General features: G+C 52.8%; 1 protein-coding gene across 2 annotated transcripts in view; it reads right to left on the reverse strand.

Moving 5' to 3' along the window:
• Positions 1-55: 55 nt before the first annotated feature.
• Positions 56-24,853, reverse strand: part of LOC144737568 (sarcoplasmic/endoplasmic reticulum calcium ATPase 1-like) — a 38,362-nt gene continuing 13,564 nt past the window's right edge. The window contains exons 7-24 of one of the 2 annotated variants that reach the window (XM_078620337.1): positions 24,531-24,616; positions 23,350-23,505; positions 22,354-22,662; positions 21,621-21,709; positions 20,883-20,985; positions 19,907-20,038; positions 18,802-18,927; positions 17,935-18,153; positions 16,355-16,477; positions 14,319-14,531; positions 13,333-13,553; positions 12,560-12,762; positions 11,598-11,683; positions 10,264-10,400; positions 9,485-9,602; positions 8,401-8,518; positions 5,632-5,666; positions 56-1,164 (exon numbers count right to left, since the gene is read on the reverse strand). In XM_078620337.1, the coding sequence (XP_078476463.1) occupies positions 5,662-5,666; positions 8,401-8,518; positions 9,485-9,602; positions 10,264-10,400; positions 11,598-11,683; positions 12,560-12,762; positions 13,333-13,553; positions 14,319-14,531; positions 16,355-16,477; positions 17,935-18,153; positions 18,802-18,927; positions 19,907-20,038; positions 20,883-20,985; positions 21,621-21,709; positions 22,354-22,662; positions 23,350-23,505; positions 24,531-24,616 (2,444 nt within the window). In that variant the 3' untranslated portion in view covers positions 56-1,164; positions 5,632-5,661. The remainder of the gene's footprint in view (positions 1,165-5,631; positions 5,667-8,400; positions 8,519-9,484; positions 9,603-10,263; positions 10,401-11,597; positions 11,684-12,559; positions 12,763-13,332; positions 13,554-14,318; positions 14,532-16,354; positions 16,478-17,934; positions 18,154-18,801; positions 18,928-19,906; positions 20,039-20,882; positions 20,986-21,620; positions 21,710-22,353; positions 22,663-23,349; positions 23,506-24,530; positions 24,617-24,853) is intronic. The other variant, XM_078620332.1, reaches the window with a different exon arrangement.

Raw genomic sequence — 24,853 nt, forward strand, 5'->3', positions numbered from 1 at the left:
AGCGGTTAGTTATCGTGGTGGTGCGATGCTCGCTGACAAACACACCTCGCCGAGGTTTAACATTCCCATTCCACTTCTTTATTAACCATCAATTCCACCGTTCGTGAATTTAACTTTTTAGTTTTTTTATCCATTAAACCTTTTTTAAAATCATCATCCCAAAAAAAAAAAAACCGCAAAAAACTACAGGGCAAGCAGCATGGAACAAAGCGTGGGTCCACAACGAGCGACAGCCGGCCATTATGAATAAGCCGGGAGGGACACGCGCACACGCGTACACACGCACTCGCACTCGCGCGCTTTAAGACGTCTCGGGTCTCCTGGCGGGGAGTTTGAACGCGGTATCGGCCACGCCGGGGGTCCGTGTCGCCCCGACGTCAACTAGAAGCCTCCCCCCTCGCCTAAAACAAACGGAAAAAAAAATAAAATTTCTCGCAACAAAAACTTTATTTTTTTGGCAGCGACCAAACGCCCATTTTGCGTGGTTTCTCTAGCATTTCAGTTTGGTGCTGGCGATGATTTTTAAATAAATAAATATTGTCTGGTTTGTTTCAAAGAGGAGAAACAGAAACGTGGGATTTTTTTTTATTTTTTTATGTCATCGGTGGACATGAAACTGAGAAGGCGAAACTCTCCGGGCCCTTAACCGTCGCCCGCCAAGAATATATGGCACGGCGTCACAGTGGGAGAGGGGTAGCTGTTTGTCCCACGTTGACCGTGCGTAGAGTGCGAGGTGGTTAGGGTTCGGGATCGGGGTTGGGTTGGGGGCAGGAAAGAAGTTTGAGAGATTTGCATGAAAAATGCTTTAACTTTTCTCAGCATTTTCTTACACGAGACCCACACCCTGCTGATGAAACCCAGCAAACTAGATATCAAATTCCTGATGGGCAAATATTAACCCAGAAGAGATGATATTTTACCCATTTAGCAACTGAACAAATCTGCCCTTTTACATAATTACCTATTTTGTGATTCGTATCGAATTGTACGTTTTGTGCTTTTTCCCTGATGAATAAATATGGGCGGAATCACCGACGCAAGTCTGATCCCTCCCACCCCCCCTCCCTCTTCCCCTTCCAGTGTCTTCCCAGGCTCCAGGCTCCGGATTCCAGGCTCCGGGTTTTGGCCTCGCCCTACCTCAGTTTTCAACTCCTCGGTCCTTCCCTGCAGAGAGAGAGAAAGGGGGGACATGCAGTCAGGGGTGGCAGCAGTTTAGGCTGTGTAGGTCGGCTCGCCGCCGGGGCCCACGACCGTGGGGGGCGAGAGTTCCATTCCCCCGGTAGTCACCGTGTGGCTGTTCCTGTGGTGACGTTCGCAGGGTAACTGCTGTTAATCCGACACCAGCTGTGTCCATCCCGTAGACACCTCGTGTCACAAACAATCGACGTTTATTTGCGCAAACAAGGATGCAGCAGTCTCACAAAGAATAGGGATGCAGTCGCACTCATCTCCACTGGCAATTTGCAGCCAGTGGTGGAAATTCCACGTTTCCATGGCGGGACAAGTTTTCCCATCGTACCAATTTATTATGGCATCCCCCAAAAAGTGCTTGCTCATTTTGTCGAACCGTCCCAAGGGCCTGTGCTTCAACTAGAAACCTTCCAATAGTGATTCCAGCATTATTGCCAGACCAGTGGTTATTGATTAACATGGCCACCACCGTGCTGACGAGTCTTGGTGAGAATTAAGGCTGTGCGGCCCAGTGCCGTCTTGTTTTATTACGCCGATGTCAACTGGGAAACATTCATCTTAGTGAGGGAAATGGCTCAAGCGCTGTTACTTCTCAGTCAGTAATCCAGCCCTTGCCAACTGAGGCCATCATCATCCCACTGCGGTGTCAATAAAGCAGTAGAATGCAGCACCACTTTGCATTCTAAATTTAAAAATAAACGTCCTCTGCCATAGAAAGGTGGAATTACCTCCACGAGCTCGGTACCCTTAGTAAAGACGACTGGTGCCCAACGCTCGTTGTATATCGGCGTTGTGCCATTATCATGAGCGTCTCCCACACGGAGATGCTGCTGCTAGTTTTCCTGCCAGTTGTGATTATGTTCAGGATCTTGGTGAAACAACGCAAGGTTCCTAACATTTCTATCAGTGGTGGGGATACTTTTTTCTGGATTAGGCCAACAATAGGACTTTCATATACCCTGAGTGGAAAAATTCTTTTTTTTCCCTCCACATTTAGAAACATGCGTTTAGAGCATTTGGCCTGCGATAAATGTCAACATAATTGATAAGCCACTTCGTTGAGCTATGAATTGCAATAACCAGGTCGCTTCTGCAATAAGAGCCGTATCGCTCAGTGGGCCTTACCTCGTCAAAATAATAAAAAACGGTTTAGTTTAACACGCGCACCTCAGCGATAGCCAATGATGGCAGGGAAAAGCAACGCGTGTGTCGAATACACGTCGAGTCCTCAACTCGCGAAATCATCTGCAGCCTTGCACGTGGGGGGAAACACTCCATCCCGTACAGACGGAACAGGTAGAGTCCACATTGTGCCTCCTTCCCCTGGCGAGCCAGGGTACGGGCACCTTGACGCTCACGGGAAGGGAGTTTCACAACACTTGTGTGATCCATCAACCCTCGCTGCTGCCTCCACCATATAGATAGATGCAAACAACTGGGAAATCTATGCTCTTGGTAGACCATCATGGAGGGCGAAAATAAACAATGGAACTCAGCATAATAATAGGGGTTTTCCCCCCTCTTTTTCCTGGCAACCAAACTGAAACCTTTTTACGAGGAATCATGTGTGCATTAACCACAATGCTTGTGGTCAAAATGCAAACCAAAAACACACTCTGGTAATATTAGCATTGTCCTTGAAACTGATTGGTCCACACCAGAGACGGCTTTCTCTTGAGCCTCGTCTCAATTGGTGCTAGACCAGAGGACGCCAAAAGGCGTACAGCTCAAGGACAATGCACTATCAGAGTAATGAGGGCTCGGGTTAAGCATATACATCGAAAAAGGGGGGAAAATCCCTATTATTATATTTTGGTACTGGCAAAGGAGGTCTAATGATGAAACTCAGCATTTTGAGGCCGAGCGAAGAGAGTTGATAGCCGCAGAGCACACAAACACTAGAGACAGAGACAATAACGAGTGGAAGCTTTAGGATGGACCATCCTGGTGCCCCCACTGTGCCAAGATCTGCAGGTCACGGATTGGCCTACTCAGCCATCTCCGGACCCATGGACAGCCAGGTCCACCCTCACAACACAGACAAGTGACGCCTGGAGGGACATCATACTCGAATACGAGGGATCCCAGAAGAAGGGGGATTGCAGGCATCGTGCGACGCATGCGTTTGCAATTCTTCCAATATAAACAATCGCCTTGCGAACAGCAAAAAAACTAAATGGGGTGGGGGAGGGCGGAAACAAGCCTACAGGTGAAGAACGCGTGACATCACATCTCGATGCTTTCTCACAATTGGCCCACATCGGGGTGCATGTCAAAGGAAAGTGGTGGTGTGTCTATTGAATATGCTACACGACCACTGGTTTACATCGGGCCCGGGGCTAAGAAGTGGGGAAATTGTTTAGGAGGGGCGGGGGGGGGGGGTGCTACGGTGGCGAGATGTTAACTACCTCGCCTGGTATATAGGAGGTCGTGGGTTCAATTGCAACCCGGACGCCTGCTGCTGTATATTTGGAGTTTGCGGTGTCAACTCTCCCCGTGGTCGCGTGGATTTTTCTCCGGGTCCCCCCGGTTTATCCCTCCCAATACAAAAGAAACAACCCACCGCGAACATCGTGAATAACGTTGCCTTACACGAGCGACACAGGGCGATCCGTTTACAGACACCCCAGTGATTTTGAGTGGACGAGCTCCTCCTCCCGATGTCCAAACGTGCGGCTGAATGTCGTGAAAGCGATGGCTCCGTGCCTCACAGGCAGAGGTCGCAAACGGGTTTTGATTCCTTACCCGTACCCGTACCCGGCCGCACCAGGGTCGCAAATGGGTACCCGTACCTGGCCGGGTACGGGTAGCCGGGTATCGGGTAGGGTACGGGTATCGGGTACCCGGTTGCGACCTCTGCTCACAGGGGAGAGCGTTGACATATTTAATGAGCGTATCTCCGAGATTGATATTTAAAAAAAACACCATTCCGCAATATATTTCTCCATATTTGTATTATTTCGGTGGGGTATCTATAAATGGATCGCGCTGTACCATAAGTATCGATTTTGACTTCAGACTTTCGTGACAGCAGGAATTCATATTCTTGCATTTGGAGGCTTTGTCTCCTCTTTTCTCTCCGCCGAATGAAGACCGCTCGTGTTGCGATCGAAACGTCGCGCGTGGTTTTTTTGCTTTTATTATCCTCAATTTATTATTGAAAATGTAAATTTTATTTAATTACACTGGTCAACAACAACATTTTTTTTTTCTGGCCTGGACTTTTGCAGCTGTTTTAGACTAATTTCAGGGTGCTGATTCCAAATCTGATCTCAGATTTGCTCTATCACGTCTCATTTTTATGCTATTAGCATACCCTATTTTCATTGATTTTACCCGAAATTAACTCTGTCACTTATGACTGCAAGTTGTTGCGAGTCAGTGACTGCTTTAGTGTTAAAATATGGTGCTGCACTTTTAGGATAGTGTGTTCATAATCTCATTTTATGTAGATATCCACATTTTTTAAAATATTTTTCTTCTGCAGTTTTTATTGAAAATGCAATATTTGATATCTCAAAAACCTGATGTGATAGACAAAAACTGATGCCAGATTTGGAATCTTATGCCAGAAAAAGTGTGTTGACCAGTGTTATTTAATAAAAAAAAATACATTATTTACAGCGGACTGACATTGCGGACAATTTGCCCGCTTCGAATAAGATGGGCAGAGAGATCTTCTGACTTGTAGCTGTTGATCGTGGCTTTAACTGCGATGTCTTAAAGCGCACACACACACACACCGGGCAATATCATAGAGCCACGCTCAGCCAATTGTTCGTGCCTCACGTGGACTCCACCCCAAGGATCAAGAGGAGCCGAACTGACAACCATCCCTCTCGTGCTTCGAGGGATTCAAACAGCCATTGCCCCAAAAACCCCTCCTCGCAGACAATAAACCACAGGCACATTTCCATTCCTCCAGATTTCGTTGCTGCTGCTGCTGTTGTTGTTGTGCAAGCAATCCCGGTGCCTTCGCCAGCAAGAGAGAGGAAAAGCAACCGAAGAAACTTCGGGAAGAAAAAAAAAGAGAGAGAGAGAGAACCGAGCCGAGGCACGGTCGAACCCAGCGTGTCTGGAACCTGACAATTGCGCGGCTGATACACGACAGGCATTTCTCAAACGTGCAGCATCAAGGCATTGGGGCAGACGCCCACGTGGTAAACGCAGACACATTCGCAGGCGATCAACGCAGACGACCCCCCCACCCCCTCCCTCCCTCCAAGGGCTCCTCTCCACGAGCCACGCATCTCGTCATAAAGCGCGTTCCAACTCACGTTGCGGGCAATCAGGCGGCAATCCCAACGTGGCCGGTTCAACAAATGCAGGTTCGCAAATCCAGACCCCCCCCCCCCCCCCGTGGGTCCTCCGGGTGCAGGAATTGCATGCACGCAATGTGGCAGGCATTGCAGGCAATGGGGGTGGCTGGGGGTTCGGTACCTGGAGTCGAACTGATGTTTTTGGAGGTGGTTAGGCTGTGATGGCAGAACGTACGCGTGGAATGGGAGGACACGCGGTGAGGTTAGGGTTTCACACAGTACGCACACACACAGTACACACACACACAGTACACACACACACAGCACACACAGTACACACACACAGTACACACACACAGTACACACACAGTACACACACAGCATACACACGGTACACACACACAGTACACACACACAGTACACGTGGTGATGTTTACACGGTACACACACAGTACACACACAGTACACACACAGTACACGTGGTGATGTTTACACAGTACACACACACACACAGCACACACAGTACACACACACACAGTACACACACAGTACACGTGGTGATGTTTACACAGTACACACACACACAGCACACACAGTACACACACACACAGTACACACACAGTACACGTGGTGATGTTTACACAGTACACACACACAGTACACACACAGTACACGTGGTGATGTTTACACACAGTACACACACACAGTGCACGTGGTGATGTTTACACAGTACACACACACAGTACATACACACACAGTACACACACAGTACACACAGTACACACACACAGTACACACACAGTACACGTGGTGATGTTTACACACAGTACACACACACAGTACACGTGGTGATGTTTACACAGTACACACACACAGTACATACACACACAGTACACACACAGTACACACACACAGTACACGTGGTGATGTTTACACAGTACACACACAGTACACACACAGTACACGTGGTGATGTTTACACACAGTACACACACACAGTACACGTGGTGATGTTTACACAGTACACACACACAGTACATACACACACAGTACACACACAGTACACACACACAGTACACGTGGTGATGTTTACACAGTTCACACACAGTACACACACACAGTACACACACAGTACACGTGGTGATGTTTACACAGTACACACACAGTACACACACACACAGTACACACACAGTACACGTGGTGATGTTTACACAGTACACACACACACAGCACACACAGTACACACACACACAGTACACACACAGTACACGTGGTGATGTTTACACAGTACACACACACAGTACACACACACAGTGCACGTGGTGATGTTTACACAGTACACACACAGTACACACACAGTACGCGTGGTTATGTACAAACACAGCACACACAGTGCACGTGGTGATGTTTACACACAGTACAAACACCGCACACGTGGTTATGTACACACAGTACACACGCACAGTACACACACACACAGTACGCGTGGTTATGTACACACACCGTTTAATGGCTGGGATGGGAACGCACACAGACGTAATGTATACGACCTCGGGGTGTATACATTAGATTAATAATCATCCACGTGTGTGGGTTTCCTGTTCGTACGTGGTACCTACCACACATTTGTTAGTCATTTCAAGTCAGTCAACCCACGGCACCTGGATGTCCGTCTCCTGACCTCCTGCACCTAGCCTGGCACAAGCCACTTTGTGGTGAAGGACGGTCGTTGTTGTACAACGCGTGCTATACGGGGAGCGGTGGCGCAGTGGTTAGCACACTGCGCTACGAACCCGGGGACCCGAGTTTGATTCCCGCTTCACGGCCAAGAACATTGGCAGCGAATATCTGAATCGGTCCTGGGCCTCTGCAGTTTATCAACATCGCCACTGGGGAGACAAAGGCGGCCGGGCGTGGTGCGGCCGTGTCGTGCGCCGTGCTGGTCTTCATGCGGTGCTCGCTAACAGCACTTGCCCCAAAAAGTCTGTTGAGGTTACACGGGGGATCTGTCTTTTTGTGTGTGTGAGACCAGATTTATCCAACTTTATGTGATATGAAGAAGGGCTCTTGGCCGAAACGTCGCCGATTATTGATGTTCTGCTTTTAATGCACGACGTTAGAGGTGATAGACACAAAAAAAAAAAACTAAAAAATAATTCACTTGCGGTCACACTGATTGATCCGGGCACGGAGTACGATCCATTCCAGGTTTTTTTGCGTGTGTTAATGTCCGTGTGTGTGTGTCTGTTGTGTGGTGCATCAGCCAGTCATCTCAGTCATCTCAAGCCAGTCAGTCAACCCGTGGCACCTGCTGGGTCTGCCCCGTGACCTCCTGCCAGCGGGCGTTCGACACTTCACGTGGCCTCAAGGTGCACATGGCCTGGCACAAAGCGTCGTGGTGACGTCACCGCCACTTAGTTGCGAATGGCGGTTGTTGTTGTGTTCAATGACTCTCCGTCATGTTGAACTTCTTCCTTTAGAGCCATGCGCCTCTCAACCCGCAGAATTTTAGTCCAATTGGCCAGAGAGATGAGCTCGGTCAACGTTTACATATATAGATAACGTCAACGTTATACTGGTAGGAACCTCCTGGTTACACCAGCACACAGGAAATTATTGTGTCCGTCCGTCGTGCAGGGAGGGGCTGGGTGGGGAGGGGAGGGTGGGGAGGGGCTGGGTGGGGAGGGTGGGGAGGGGCTGGGTGGGGAGGGTCGGGCTGGGTAGGGGATGGGAGGGGTGGGGCTGGGTGGGGAGGGGCTGGTCACCCCGTGGTGCCCTTATAAAACTCAACGTTTAACCTACTCACGCCGGCTTGTGCCCGCCCTCACAGTCGGCCATATTTGCGGAATACACCACGCCGCCGTTGACCCTGGCCATTGACCGAGCAACCCAACGTGTTCCTACCAGCTCCCTCCGCAGCAGGAATGTGTTTGTCTTTGTTGTGCTCTCACCCTCCAGGTAGTTTCGTGCGAAGAACTTCATAACCTCATCGATGAGGATGACGGGGAGGGATATCTTCATCACCATGAGCCATTTCGTCAGGTCCAGAGGACTCACTTGGAACACCATCTGTACACACACACACACCGTGCAGACAACATTACTACATCACCATCTATATACACACCGTACAAACATTACTATACTACCACAAACATACAAACACCGTACAGACTAGATTACTACAAAGAAGGCAAAGATCTCCCGTATATTCTCAACAGACTGTTGGGGCAAGTGCTGTTAGCGAACACCACATGACGGCCTGGCACGGGCGCAGATGGGGTGGGTGGCCAACACCAAGCCCGGCCGCCGTTGTCTCTTTTTTACACCGCACCAGTTACTCATTTGAGACTGAGTCGACCTAGGGGAGGCCCCGGTTCAGATAATCGTCACTGGGTGTCGTTGAGCGTGAGCGGGCATCGAACTCGGATCGCCGGGTTCGTAGGGCAAGCGCGCTAACCGCTAAGCTGCCGCTCCCCCACCACCTCCACCACGACTGCCTTGACCACCACTGCCACCACCAACACCACCACCACCACGGCCTTGACTACCACTGCCACCACCAACACCACCACCACTGCCTTCACTGCCACTGCTTTCACCACCACCTCCACCACCACCTCCACTACGACTGCCTTGACCGCCACTGCCTTCACCAACACCACGACCAACACCTCCACCACCACCTCCACCACGACTGCCTTCACCATCACCACCACCTCCAACACCTCCACCACCTCCACCACGACTGCCTTGACTGCCACTGCCTTCACCACCACCACGACCACCACCTCCACCACCACCTCCACCACGACTGCCTTCACCACCACCACCACCACCACCTCCAACACCTCCACCACCTCCACCACGACTGCCTTGACTGCCACTGCCTTCACCACCACCACCACCACGACGACTGCCTTGACCACCACCGCCGCCACCACGACTGCCTTCACCACCACCACCACCGCCACCACCACCGCCACCACCACCACCACCACCGCCACCACCACCACCACCGCCGTGTGTCCGTACCGGCAGGGGTTCCACGTGAAGGATGAGGAAGTGCAGGGACATGGAGAGCAGCATGGAGCCCAGGAGCCACAGGTTCACCCATGGCGGCATGCGCACCAGGGACTGGTTCTCCGACAGACTGCAGAGACAAAGGCCATCATCCATTTAGTACGTAAGCATGGCGGGGGGAGGGGGGGTTAACCCAAATGCGTACGTCACACGGCGTCACAAAAAGTCAGACCACCCCCCCCCCTCAAATATGACGTCACAAAGCTCTGCCCCCCCCCTCCCCCCATAAAAAAACATGCTTCAAATCGCTTTAAACTATTGTCATTGTAGTGCGTATTTAATGTGGCACTGCACTCTGATGTTGTAGAAAAAAAACACTTAAGAAAAAGTCTATTTCATTAAGTGGAACGTGTTGTCTATATTTCTTTAAAGTAGCGCATTTTGATGTGAGGGGCTGGGTGGGGAGGGTGGGGCTGGGTGGGGGGTGGGAGGGGTGGGGCTGAGTGGGGAGGGGCTGGTCACCCCATGGTGCCCTTATAAAACTCAACGTTTAACCTACTCACGCCGGCTTCTGCCCGCCCTCACAGTCGGCCATATTTGCGGAATACACAACGCCGCCATTGACCCTGGCCATTGACCGAGCAACCCAACGTTCCTACCAGCTCCCTCCACAGCAGGAATGTGTTTGCGGTGGTGGTTGTTGTAATTATTGCGGTATTAGTAGCTGTGATGGCGATGTTGGTGGCCGTCGTTATTGTAGTTGCTGGTGAGCGGTGCCTGTGCTTGCTCGCCTGTTGAGGGCGTTGGACATCTCGATGGTGACGAGCACGGACAACGCCATGGTCATGGGGACCGGAGACTCGAAGATCTCGCAGTCCTCAACGTCGTGAAACGCCGGATTGTCCGGGCCGCACTGCAGGAAGTGGCTCTGCAAACACATTGACCGCACCGCGCCGGTCACAACGACTCCGCTCCCATTAACCGCGCCGGTCACGCCGCACTGTCCAAATCACACCGACTGCGCTCCCATCAACCGCGCTGGGCACACCGCACTCACCGCGGTTGGCTGTGTACGGCGCGAAAGAAGTTAAACACGAACTAAACAATTTTTTATTTCACCAGGTAAGGCCCACTGAGCTATGTAGCTCTTTTCTAAATCCTTTATATTAAGTTCGCTTGCTTGCTTAGGACCGTGCAAATCTTTCGGTCGTTTTTTAACCCACTTCCCGTGATCCAATCGAGCTGACGTTTTCCACACAGACTCGTTGTGCGTGACAATTAATGTTCGTGAAAAAATTTTTTTCCAAAATTTTACACTTTTTAGGACAAAAATATTATATTTAATTACCAATTGCTTAATGCTGCCAGACAATCATCTGACCCATAGGTGGCAGCCATCTCAAGCCAGAGGACGAGAGGACTCTAGCCGCCACGCATTATAAAGGATTTATAGTGAAAAACTTTGTTTTTACGGGTTATACTTATTCAGAAGCTCCCTTACGGCAAATCATAGCCCAGCAAAGTGGCTTATCGTCAGGTGGACATTTATAGCAGCCAAATACTCTGAACGGCGTGATGCTGATTCTAAATGCGGAGGGGGAAAATCAGAGGACCCGGAGAAAAATCCACACGGCCACGGTGAGAGATAGAGACACCGCAAACTCAAAATATACAGGCGTTGGGTCGGGATCAACCCACGACCTCCTGTATGCCAGGCGAGATGGTTAACATCTCGCCACACATACATAGATACACCAATCTCACCCCTCTTAACCGCACTGTGTTAACTGCGCGTGATTAACAACAGTACTGCTTGTGTGGTTGTTTGTGACCGTTTGTGTGTATGACTGTGTGTGCATTGTCCGTGTGGTTGTGTGTGTGGTTAACTGTGTGGCAGCGTGGTTGACTGTGTGGTTGACTCTGTGTGTGGTTGTGCGGTCGACTGTGTGTGGTTGTGTGTGGCTGCGTGGTTGATTCTGTGGCTGTGTGGGTGACTCTGGTTGTGTGGTTGACTCTGGCTGTGTGGTTGACTCTATGGTTGTGTGGTTGACTGTGTGTGAGCTGTGTGCTCGACTCTGTGTGATTGTACGTGGCCGCGTGTGTGTGTGTGCCGATCACCACGCACCAGCTGGTAGTAGCTGAGGTGGGGCCCGTCATCGGCGTACATGAACCACCAGGCGGCCGCCCCCACTGTCGCGCAGCCCACATAGCCTGGTGCACGGGGGGAGACATTCGAGTTGGATGAGGAGGAGGGAGGCACAGGGAGGAAGACGAGGAGGAGAGAGACACAGGGAGGACGAGGGAGACAGGGAGGAGGAGGAGGAGGAGGGAGACAGTGGAGGAGTAGGAGGATGAAGATGGAGACACAGGGAGGAGGACGAGGAGGGAGACACAGGGAGGACGAGGGAGACAGGGAGGAGGAGGAGGGAGACAGGGAGGACGAGGGAGACAGGGAGGAGGAGGAGGACGAGGAGGGAGACAGTGGAGGAGTAGGAGGATGAAGATGGAGACACAGGGAGGAGGACGAGGAGGAGGAAAACACGGAGGAGGAGAAGGGAGACACAGGGAGGAGGACGAAGAGGAGGGAGACACAGGGAGGACGAGGGAGACAGGGAGGAAGAGGAGGACGAGGAGAGAGACAGTGGAGGAGTAGGAGGATGAAGAGAGAGACACAGGGAGGAGGACGAGGAGGAGGAAAACACGGAGGAGGAGGAGGGAGACACAGGCAGGACGAGGAGGAGGGAGACACAGGGAGGACGAGGGAGACAGTGGAGGAGGGGGAGGATGAAGAGGGAGACACAGGAAAGAGGACGGGGAGGAGGAAAACACGGAGGACGAGGAGAAGGGAGACGGGGAGTACGAGAAGGAGGGAGACAGGGAGTCTCTACAACGCAGAGCAAAACCCACCACCGCTCAGGCCCTGTCACGAGACACCAATGGACAGTGACAGGGCCTATTATTTTTATAATTTTATTATTTGTTTTTATTATTATTATTTATTTTTTACCTACGTGACTTTACCGAAAAAACCTAAGAGTACCAATGGACCCTCCCCCCACGACCCGACGACCCACGGTACGCCCTCACCTCCGATGGCCATGTATCTGAAGAAGAGCCATCCGCTGATGAGGCCCTCTTTGGGGCTGCGAGGAGGCTTGTTCATGATGTCCAGGTCGGGGGGGTTGAAGCCGAGGGCGGTGGCCGGGAGGCCGTCCGTCACCAGGTTCACCCACAGCAGCTGCACGGGGATCAGCGCCTCGGGGAAGCCCAGGGCGGCCGTCAGGAAGATGCTGAAGTGGTACGGGTGGAGGAGAGGCAGGCGGGGGGGGGGGGGGGGTGAGAAGGGAAAGAGATTGTGAATAGAACTCGAAGTATAGAAGCATGGAGTCGCTGTGTTGCAGGTGATGGGGCATGGTGAGGACATCTGAGATATGGAGACGGGGAATATGAGAGAGATCTGGATATGCAGGAGGGATATGGCGAGGATGTGACAACAGGACGTAAGGGATAGATATGGGAAGGTACATTTGGATGCTAAGAGGACACTGAGAACATAGGACACGAGGAGACAAGGTCACGGGGACAAGGAGGGAAAGTGGGGCATGAGGACGCAGGGACACACAGAGCCGAGGACAGAGATGGACAGTGGAAATTATTACACAACAGAGGAAACAGTGAGAAAGAGAGAGAGAGACGGGCACACCGAGACAGCTAGGGACGCAGAGAGAGAGAAAGACGTGGACACATGGACACAGGGGCACAGGAAGACAGAGAGACGCCCCAGGGACACGGGGAGACGGAGAGACATAGAGAGAGAGAGACGCACACACGGGGGTCGCATTCGGCAGTGTGCTCCTCACCACACGACCTCGCCCACGTTGGAGGAGATGAGGTAGCGGATGAACTGCTTCATGTTGTTGTAGATGGCGCGGCCCTCCTCGACGGCGGACACGATGGAGGCGAAGTTGTCGTCGGCAAGCACCATCTCGGACGCCGACTTGGCCACGGCCGTGCCGGAGCCCATGGCGATGCCGATCTCGGCCTTCTTGAGCGCAGGGGCGTCGTTCACGCCGTCGCCCGTCTGATGGGGTGGAGGGGGGAGAGACGGGGAGTGCGGGGAATTGCGGAGCGTGAGACGCGGGACATGGGGAGAAGCGGCTGGCACGATGGGAGCACCAGTGCGGTGGAATTCGCCAACACCAGCAGCAGTAGGTACCTCTACTACCACCACCATCATCATTATTAATACCACGGCCACCACAATCATCATCACAGCCATTAACGCCACCGCCACCAGCAGCTTCACAATCACCACCGCCAGCAGCAGAACCTCCACTACCACCACCATCATCATCATCAATACCACTGCAACCACAATCATCATCACAGCCATTAACGCCACCTCCACCACTACAAGCAGCCTCACAATCATCACCGCCAGCAGCAGTACCTCCACTACCACCATCATCATCATCAATACCACTGCCACCACAATCATCATCACTGCCATTACCGCCACCACTACAAGCAGCTTCACAATCACCACCGCCAGCAGCGGTAACTCCACTACCACCACGATCATCATCATCAATACCACTGCCACCACAATCGTCATCACAGCCATTAACGCCACCGCCACCACTACAAGCAGCCTCACAATCACCACAGCCAGCAGCGGTAACTCCACTACCGCCACCATCATTATTAATACCACTGCCACCACAATCATCATCACAGCCATTACCACCACCACGACAAAACCAGCCTCGCAATTTGCACCCACCACCACCAGTAGCTCAACAATCAACACCACTGCCCCCACCGCCACCACCGGTACGTCACCCACCATGGCGGTGATCTCGTCGTATCCCTGCAGGTACTCCACGATCTTTGACTTGTGCGAGGGCTCGACACGGGCGAAGCAGCGTGCGCGCATGGTGGCGGGTCCCTTGTCGGAGCTGGGCAGGTCGTCGAACTCGCGGCCCGTGTACGCCTTTCCTTCCACGTCCTCGTCCTCCGTGAAGATGCCAATACGACGGCAGATGGCCACGGCCGTGCCCTGCGCGTGGGAGGGAGGGGAGTGGAAACAAGTAAACCCGTAAAAACAAAGTTTTTCACTATAAATCCTTTATATGCGTGGCATCGGGGCGGTTAGAGTCCTCTCGTCCTCTGGCTTGAGATGGCTGCCACCTATGGGTCAGATGATTGTCTGGCAGCATTAAACAATTGGTAATTAAATATGTTTAAAAAATTCCCTAAACAGTGTAAAATTTTGGAAACATTTTTTCACGAAAATGCATTGTCACGCACAACGAGTCTGTGTGCAAAATGTCAGCTCGATTGGATCACGGGAAGTGGGCTAAAAAACGACCGAAAGATTTGCACGGTCCTAAGCAAGCAAGCAAACTTAATATAAAGGATTTTAAAACAACGGGACCCGTCACGGGAAGGAGAGGAATGTCTCCTGATCGCATCGAGGCCAGTGAGGGCACCGCGATGTTGAGATGTCAACTACTTCGCCCGCAATACAGGAGGTCGTAGGTTTTCGAACCCGACCCTGACACCTGAATATTTGGGGGGGGTTTCTCCGGTTCCTCCGGTTTTTCCATCCACTATTATCAATTTCCACACGATAAGCCACTTCGTTGAGCTATCATTTGTGGCCAGGTCACTTCTGAAAAATAGAGCTCACTGGGCCTTAGCTGGTATAATAAAACAAACATGTATAGCTTTAAATAGTTGTAGAGTACTCGTCACAGGACATACACAAAATCTTAGATGTGCAATGACCCCCTCGGAGGAGATTTCCCAGGAGAGCCACCTCACTCGGGAAGAGGACCATTCTGGCCAAGCTGGGTTATGGTGGCTGACAAAGATCCCCCGTGTAGCCTTAACAGACTGTAGGGGCAAGTGCTGTTAACGAGCACCTATGAAGGCCGGAACGGCACACGAGGGGGTGGGTCGCCAGCACCACGCCCGACCGCCTTTGTCTCCCCAGTGGCGATGTTTACACATCGTTTGAGGTTGAGTCGACCTAGGGGTGGTTGAGCGCACTGTGCCAGGAACCTCGCAGGCTGAATTGGATTACTGCTGACAGGCAAGATCAGTGGCATATATATATACTTTATCTACAAACCGGTCCTGGGAATTCCCCTAGATCGACTCAGCCTCAAACGTGTACCCGATGCGGCACGTAAACAACAGCACTGGGGAGACAAAGGCGGCACCTAGTTCGCCGTGCAGCCCTTTCGTAGGTGCTCACTAACAGCACTTGGCTCAACAGGCTAGTCAGGCAATACGGGGGATCTTTGTCTTTTGTGTGCGCACTTAACCTTGAAAGGGAAGCTACATGGGGGTGGGGGGGGTCTTCATGTGCCCACGCACTCGCTCGTGTGTGTGTGTGCCCGTGTAACGTGTGCGTGCGTGTGTGTGTGTGTTCGGCCGGATCGAGGGGGCTAAACAGGCGCGGCACGGGCTAGAGAAGAGATGGAGTTATGTGGTACAGGAGGACGTGGAGTTGAGTGGACTTGCCGATGACTGGTACCAGTGGTGTCAAGATCGGCCTCTGTGGAGGTTCGTGAAGGACGCTACTGGGCAGTTGGAAGCAGTCGCCCTCCAACAACAACGGAGGGCGGACGAGCGACGCACAGCAAGTTGGCACAGTAGGGGGCACAGGTGGTGCATCAGCTAGTCATCTCGGTCATTTCAGTCAGTCGACCCGTGACACCTGCGTCTGCCCCGTGACCTCCTGCCAGCGGGCGTTCGACACTTCACGTGGCCTCAAGGTGCACATGGCCTGGCACAAAGCGTCGTGGTGACGTCACCGCCACTTAGTGGCGAATGGCGGTTGTTGTTGTTGTTGAGTGCGCGTGTTTCACTCGCCTTGTTGTCGCCGGTGATCATGATGACCCTGATGCCGGCCTCCCTGCACAGGATGATGGAGCCCATGACCTCCTTGCGAGGAGGGTCCAGCATCCCCACGCAGCCCACGAACGTCAGATCCGCCTGTGGCAGGGAAGAGGCCGATCATTTCACACGCATGGATATTCCAACCCGCTCGCACGCTGTTGTACCGCGTGAATACCGCGTTACGCGCGGGGGGTATGTACACTTACGTACGTCGAACTTTCTTTTAGACGCCGTACGTAAACCAATGGTGCTAAATCAGAGGCGCTAAGGACATCAAGATAATCTTCTTGGTTCTTTCGGTAAAGTCACGTAGAAGGGAAATAATAAAATAATAAAAAATAAAACATAATAATCGACCCAGCTTAAATATACGCTGCCAAGCTTGGCGGTGTTCATTGGGACGCTGTCTTTCCGACAACTCTGCTTCTTCACCTGAGGACGGCTGCTTGCGTTGTGGCCGAAACGTCGTGAGAATTTTTATTTTATCATGTTTTATTTTTATTATTTTATTATTTCCCTTCTACGTGACTTTACCGAAAGAACCAAGAAGATGAATCCCTGCAGTCACGAAAGCTTTAAATCGACATCAAGATAACTAAATGGGGCGCCTCGGTGGCTAGGAGATGTTAAATGCCTCGCCTGGTATGCAGGAGGTCATGGGTTTCAATCCCTACCCTGAGTTTGGATGTCTCTCTCTCTCCCCGTTGTCACATGGATTTACCTCCGCATTTAGAATCAACGTGTGTGTTTAGAATAAAATAAATTCAAAATAAAAGAAAGAAAAAAGTGTTTTTTATGTAAAAAAAAATTATACCTACGTGACTTTACCGAAAGAACTAAAGAGTATGGATCATTGCAGTCACGAAAACTTAAGGTTTAGATTGTGTGTTTAGAGTGTTTGCCTGCTCTACATTTCCAAGTGATGAGCCACTTCGATTTATGGCCAGGTCGCTTCTGAAAAAGAATTCAATGGGGTCTTACTTGGTAAAATAATTTTTATAGTTTTAACTATAGGGGCCGTTCATAAATGACGCCACGCGATTTTGGAGGATTTTTGACCCACCCCCCTTCGTCACACGGCGTCACAAAAAGTCAGCCCCCCCCTTCAAATATGACGTCACAAAGCTCTGCCCCTCCCCCCCCAAAATAAAACATGCTTCAAATCGCTTTAAACTATTGTCATTGTAGTGCGTATTCAATGTGGCGCTGCACTCTGATGTTGTAGGAGAAAACATTTATTAAAAAGTCTATTTAATTAAGTAGAACGTGTTGTCTATATTTATTTAAAGTAGCGCATTTTGACGTGACGTCACATTTCTCAAACACCCCCCCCCCCCCCGTCACGCATCGTCACAAATGTCTGACCCCCCCCCCCCCCCTAGGTGCGTGACGTCATTTATGGACGGCCCCATATCGTGAGAGCCCTGTGGCGGCGCAGACGTTAAACAGCACGGGCGGTCCTCGGTTTACGAACCCAATTCGTTCCCGAGACCCGTCCGCGCGTAATTTTTTTTTAAGTTTAAACGCGCGCGGAGAAACGCGCGCTAGCAAACCTCGTAGCTGCCGAACTTGGTGGAGTCCTCCAGAACCATGTCCTCCCGGCGCGGCGGGGTGTCGCGCGTAGCCAGCGCCAGGCAGCGCAGCGTGTCGCGGCCCGTGCCGTACTCGCGGATCGTCGACATGATCCTGTCCTTCACGCCGGGGGTCATGGGCACCTTGGTGGTGCCGACACGCACGTGGGTGCAGCGGTCCATTACGCCCTCGGGCGCGCCCTGCGCGTGCGTGCCGTGGGGGGAGGGGGGGAGGGAGAAAGGGGGTTGCGGTGGGGGATGGAGGAGAAGGGGGGACGGAGAGGAGAAGGAAGGAGGGGGTAGTGGAGGGGGGAGTAGGGGGTAGAAAGGAGGAGGGGGAGTGGGAAGAGGAGGGAAGGGGTGGACGAGGGGTCGGGGGGGTGGGGACAGAGGACCGACCAGTATAAGGATAGGCTCAGAATTGAGGGATGAGCCGTAATCCTGGTTTGCCGGAAAGATGAAACAGCAAACAAATGTGGACTCCACCCGTTCTGTCTGTATGGGGGATAGAGTGTTTCCCCCTCGCACGCGCGTGTTTTCTCCGGACACTTTAAAGCGTCGTAAAGAATAAGATCGAGGCGAAGGTGGCGTTAGCGGTTTGGGGTCAGGTTTAAGCCTCGAAATCGATGGGATAAATATCGATAAAAAGTGGGAGGAGGATGGGGGGGGGGGTAAATCTGTCATCCGCTTGTCGTGAGTGAGTGGGCTCGGACCGAGAGACGACGCTACAATGTGTGTGTGCTGAGTGCGGCCTCGTGCTCGTGATGTTTTCGATGCAGTGACCGCCTTTTGATCGATCGTGTGGATCGCGCGCGCGCGTGTGGGTGGGTGTTGTGGGTCCGTGCCGACCTTCACGAAGAGCTTGGGACCCACGGCAGAGCGGGTGGGCTTGGTGGGGACGCAGTAGACCGACATGGACTTGCGGTCGCGCGAGAACTCCAGCGTGAATTCCTTGCGCATCAGTTGCTTGATCACCTGGGGGCGGGGGGTGGGGTTGGCGCGAGACGGGGGAGGGTGGGGGGCGGGGTGGAGGAGGGTGACGGGGGGGCGGGGGGGAGGAGGGTGGGGGGGCGGGGTGGAGGAGGAGGGTGGCGGGGGGGACGGGGGGGAGGGGCAGGGCGTATGGGGGCGGGGTGGAGGAGGGTGGCGGGGGGGGGTGGAGGAGGGTGACGGGGGGGGGGGCGGGGGGGAGGGGCAGGGCGGAGGAGGGTGCCGGGGGGGGCGGGGGGGAGGGTGACGGGGGGGGGGGAGGAGGGTGACGGGGGGGGGGGCGGGGGGGAGCGGCAGGGCGGAGGAGGGTGACGGGGGGCGGGGGGGAGGGTGACGGGGGGGGGGGTGGAGGAGGGCGACGGGGGGGGGGGCGGGGGGGAGGCGGGCGAAGGAGGGCGGAGGAGGGCGGGGGGAGGAGAGAAGGGGCTCCGTTGGCTACGTATCGTGCTGAACTAAGTTCAATATCACGAAGGTTTTTGCTTAGAGTTAGATAGCGTCAATACAAATATGCGCTTACGCCATCTAACCCCCCAAAAAACACGTTACCACGGACACTATCGGTTGCCAAAGCCTACGTGTTAAAGTGTAACATCCATACAGACCCCCCCGGTCGTTCATTCATTCGGTCGTTCATTCGTTCACCGGGTCTCACATTTATTTTCTCATTCGCTTGCTCGCCCGCCGGCTCATCCATTCGCTCATGCGTTCACTCAAGCGACCTGCGGATCGATCGATCGACTGGCACCGATTATTGAATTGCTCGCCTCGCCCATCGGTGTGTCCGCATTATCGTTCGCCGGCTCCTTCAATGAATTGCCTTCACAAGTCAATTCTTTGAGACGCCGCTCAATCCCTTTGTCCGTTCACTGGTTCGTCGCGAGGATGGCCACATCGGTGGGTGAGTGGAACGAGCGAGCGAACGAGCGAGCGAGCGGTGTGAGCGAGCGGTGTGAGTGAGGCTCACGTTGTTGCACGCGTTGGCGCGCTCCACTTTGGTGAGCCTGTTCACGTCTGTGTCGAACACGTTCATCTTCTCCACGAGGCACGTGAGCGCCGTCTCCGTCGCCTCTCCCACCTTCTCGAAGATTCCCTTGGCCTGAGAACATCACAACACCACCATCATCGTCACCCCCACCATCACCAAGCGTCCCCTTTTTCCACCTTCTCTCCGTCTACTCCTGTCTCCCCGTGTCTCCCCGTGTCCCCTTTATGTGTCCCCGTGTCTCACCGTGTTCCTTGTGTCATCTTGTGCCTCCCCTGTGACCCCCTCCCCCCCCCACCTCGTGTCTCCCCGCATGCCTCCCTTGTCCTCCCGTGCCTCCCCCTGCGTCTCCGCGTGTCTCTCCGTATGCCTCCGTGTCTCCCCGCGTGTCCCCATCCCGCTTTGTATTCCCGCATGCGTCTCGTGCCTTGTCATGTCACTCAATGTGTACCCGTGTCTCTCTGTGTCTCTCTTAAGTCTCGCCCATCTCCCCATGCCTCATTCTCCCCTTGTTCCCTTGTCCCTGCAGCCAGCTATGGCTACAGGGTTTTGGTGGTACATGTTGTTTATGTCGTTTATTGAGAAATTTCGGTCACAGTTCCTATGATCACTGTTTTTTGGTTTGGCCATGTTTGTTTCTTGTAGTACGGAGTTAGAATGATGGCTTTAATCTAAGTTGTCTTGTGGTTGTTTGTTGGTTGACTTGCATCCCACTGGGATTTTTGCACACAGCGTTGGTGTACGGTGCTTTTTTCTGCAATATTTTTTGCAGTTTTTTCCTGGATTTTCTGTTTGCGCGTAGTCACTTTAAGATGTTTTATTGTTCATGTTTTTTGTTTGTTGCGGTTGCACCCGATTCAAGAGCCGAATGGCTCACAGGGCTACACCAAATAAATGAAACTGAAAACTCAAAACTGAATCCCCGTTGCATCTTCCCGTGTCCCCAGCGTCTCCTCGCCTCGTTGAAGTCCAGCGAGGAGTCGTTGCAGAGCGCGCAGATGGTCGCCAGCTCCACCAGGCCGTCGTACTGCCCTGTGCGCACTTTGCTCTCGTTCTTGTACCTGCCGAGGTCACAAATTCACTCGCTCATGGGGTCGCTCGGGGGGGTACCGGGGGCCATCTGTGGGTGAAGGTCAATGGGCGCGTGGGTGCAAAGAAGTCGTACTTTTATATGTTTTCGGTAAAGTCACGTAGGTAAAACATAATGAAATGAAATAATAATAGATGAAAATAACTCAATCAAATCACGACGTTTCGGAGGCAACACAAGTCTCCGTCTTCAGGTGTGACCGTCACAGCCAAATGTACTGTATCAAGTGAGACGGAGACTTGTGTTGCCTCCGAAACGTCGTGATTTTATTTAGTTATTTTATTTTATTTTTTTTTACCTACGTGACTTTACCGAAAAAACCTAAGAGTATGAATCCTTGCCGTCATGAAAGCTTCAAATCTAGAATGCAAAGAAGTCGTGGGATCTAAAGGGCGTGGGGGGTCATGGCGGAATGAGGTCAGGAGGGTAGCCCGAGGTTAATTAGGCGACGTGTAGATCGTGAGTGCGTGGAGTGGTGTGCGTGGTGTGTGGATGGTTGTCAGCGAGTTGCACGGTGTGTGTACGGTGTGTATGGTGTGTGCGCGGGGTGTATGTGGGGAGTGTGTGGGGTGTCTCTCTGTGTGTGCCGTGGGGTGTGAGGCCTACACGTCTCCTTCCGGCGCGTATGTGGACCCCGTGATGTGGAACTCGGCCAGGGAGCACGAGTCTCCTTCAACCTTGTCCAGCACGAACATCTACAGCACCACCACCATCAACATCACCACCACCACCATCAACATCAGCAACATCACAGCCATTGCCAACATCATCACGATCATCAACATCATCACGATCATCACCAGCATCATCAACTCCACCACCGCAGACATCATCACCACCTTCATCTCATCATCACCACCGCCTCCACATCCTCCCCAAATAGAACAAAATACGTAAGATTATCCCGTGTAGCCTGTTGGGGCAGGTACTGTTGTTTTTTGCGAGCACCTGTGAAGGATCGCACGGTTCACGAGGAGGGGTCGTGATCGGGAATGGAATTCGGGTCGCCGGGATCATAGCGCAGCGCGCTAAATACCCCCCCCCCCCCCGCGCCCCGCACACAACAACAACAAGGGCGCTTGTGCCAGGCTAGGTGCACCTTGAGGCCACGTCAAGTGTGTAAGGCCTCGCTGCTGGCAGCAAGTCACGGGACAGACCCGGGTGCCACCAATATGGTCGACTGACCGAGACGAGTGGCAGATAATACTGTAGCTAAAATATATCTCACACACTCCTTTACATTCCCTATTAAAGCGAGACAGAGATCCCCCCCATATATTCCAAACGTCGCTGCCGGCAAGGTGGTGGGGTGGGGTGGGGGGGAAGGCGCTCCGCTCACCCTGCAAACGCTCATCTGGTTGGTGGTGAGTGTGCCGGTCTTGTCGGAGCAGATGACCGAGGTGCATCCGAGCGTCTCGACGGAGGGCAGGCTGCGCACGATGGCGTTCTTCTTGGCCATGCGGCGCGTGCCCAGCGCCAGGCACGTGGTGATGACGGCGGGGAGGCCCTCGGGGATGGCGGCCACGGCCAGGGCCACGGCGATCTTGAAGTAGTAGACGGCGCCGCGGATCCACGAGCCGCCGTGCACGGGGTCGTTGAAGTGGCCGATGTTAATCATCCACACGGCGATGCAGATCAGAGTGATGACCTGGGGTGGTGGTGGGGGGGGGGGGGGGGTGAAGGGGGAGAGAGCGCGCACGATGTTGTTAGCTGATGGAGGAGGAGGACAGAGGGGACAATGGAGGAGGAGGAGGACAAAGGGGACAATGGAGGAGGAGGAGACAATGGAGGAGGAGGGGACAATGGAGGAGCACAGAGGGGCAATGGAGGAGGAGGAGACAATGGAGGAGGAGGGGACAATGGAGGAGCACAGAGGAGACAATGGAGGAGCACAGAGGGGACAATGGAGGAGGAGGGGACAATGGAGGAGGAGGGGACAATGGAGGAGGAGGGGACAATGGAGGAGGAGGGGACAATGGAGGAGGAGGGGACAATGGAGGAGGAGGGGACAATGGAGGAGGAGGGGACAATGGAGGAGGAGGGGACAATGAAGGAGGCGGGGACAATGGAGGAGCACTGAGGGGACAATGGAGGAGGAGGGGGACAATGGAGGAGGAGGGGACAATGGAGGAGGAGGGGACAATGGAGGAGGAGCACAGAGGGGACAATGGACCATTGATGGTCGCGCTGGTGGAGGTGTTCGTGGTGGTGACAGTGACGATTTTCGTGTTGCTGCCGGTGACCACGCAATGTCACACTGCTGCTGCTGCTGGTGGCGGTGGTGGTGAAGGAGGCCACGGTGGGGCTGAGAGCGAGGGGGGAGAGGGGGAGTCACCTTGGAGAGCTGCTCCCCGAACTCGTCGAGTTTCTGCTGCAGAGGAGTCTTCTCCTGTTCGGTGGCCGCCATCTGGTCACGGATCTTGCCGATCTCGGTGTTCACGCCGGTCGCCACCACCACGCCGACGGCCTTGCCGGCCGCGATGTTCGTGCCCTGTGGGGGGGGGGGGGTGTTGGGGTCAAACGACGACGAGGTCAAGCTCAGTCGTGGCGCAACACTTTAACGCACTGGACGTGCGAGCCGGAGGTTGTGCGATTACGCACTCCGGTGCAGATTTGAGAGCGTGGGGAGTTTTAACGTGATATATTTTTTATATGTTCTTTGGTTCTTTCGGTAAAGTCACGTAGAAGGGAAACAATAAAAGAATACAATTATATAACAATAAAATTCTCACGACGTTTTGTATTCTTGCTGTGGTTTTCACACCTGATGACGATTGCTTGTGTTGCAGTCGAAACATCGTGAGAATTTTATTGTTTAATAATTTTTTAATTTTATCGTTTCCCTTCTACGTGACTTTACCGAAAGAACCAATAATATGAATCCTTGGAGTCACGAAAACTTCAAATTTGGTGATATTTTTTCGGTTTGTTAAATAAATGCAGCCAGTCATCAGGGCGCCCCCGGCTTGTCTGTTGGCGGTGGTGTCGTGTGAATGGCACGGGCCCCTGGGTGCAAGGAGTTCAGACGAAACTTTTTATTCTACCAGGTGAGGCCCACTGAGCTATACAGCTCTTTTTTTCAGAAGCGACCTGGTTTTTTCGGTAAAGTCACGTAGGTAAAAAGTTAAAATTAAAATTTTAAAAAGTAAAATAAAATAAAAATCACGACGTTTCGGAGGCAACACAAGCTTCCGTTTTCAGGTGGAACCGTCACAGCACAATTGCTGTATCAAGTAAGTATCAATTACTTAAAGTAAGTATCAAGTACTTGATACAGCAATCGTGCTGTGACGGTTCCACCTGAAGACGGAAGCTTGTGTTGCCTCCGAAACGTTGTGATTTTTATTTTATTTTACTTTTATTTATTTTAATTTTCATATTTTACCTACGTGACTTTACCGAAAAAACCTAAGAATATGAATCCTTGCAGTCACGAAAGCTTCAAATCTAGAACCCATAAAGTGTTGTCAAACAACCCCCCCCACGGACGATGAGGCATTGTTCATCGAGACTCACGGAGAAGAGCATGTTCTTCTTGTCCTGGTTGACGGCGCGGGGGTCTGGCACGGGGTCCGTGTGCTTGATCACGGACACCGACTCTCCTGCACTCGCACGGATGACGACGGGGCCAGAGGTGAGTGGGGAGCGGTGGCACAGTGGTTAGCAGCTGCGGTGCTGCACTACCGAGCCCGGCAAAATCCCGCTTCGATACCCCGATCACAACCAATTTTGTGCAGTGGCGAAGTATCTGAAACTGGATCTGGGCCACCACTTCTAAGTCGGCTCAGCCTTAAATGAGTACCCAGTGAGGGGTGTCTTAAACATCAGCGCTGGGAAGC

Source organism: Lampetra planeri, chromosome 3 (genome assembly GCF_965212315.1).
Source record: "Lampetra planeri chromosome 3, kcLamPlan1.2.h2, whole genome shotgun sequence".
In the NCBI taxonomy this organism is placed as follows: domain Eukaryota; kingdom Metazoa; phylum Chordata; class Hyperoartia; order Petromyzontiformes; family Petromyzontidae; genus Lampetra; species Lampetra planeri.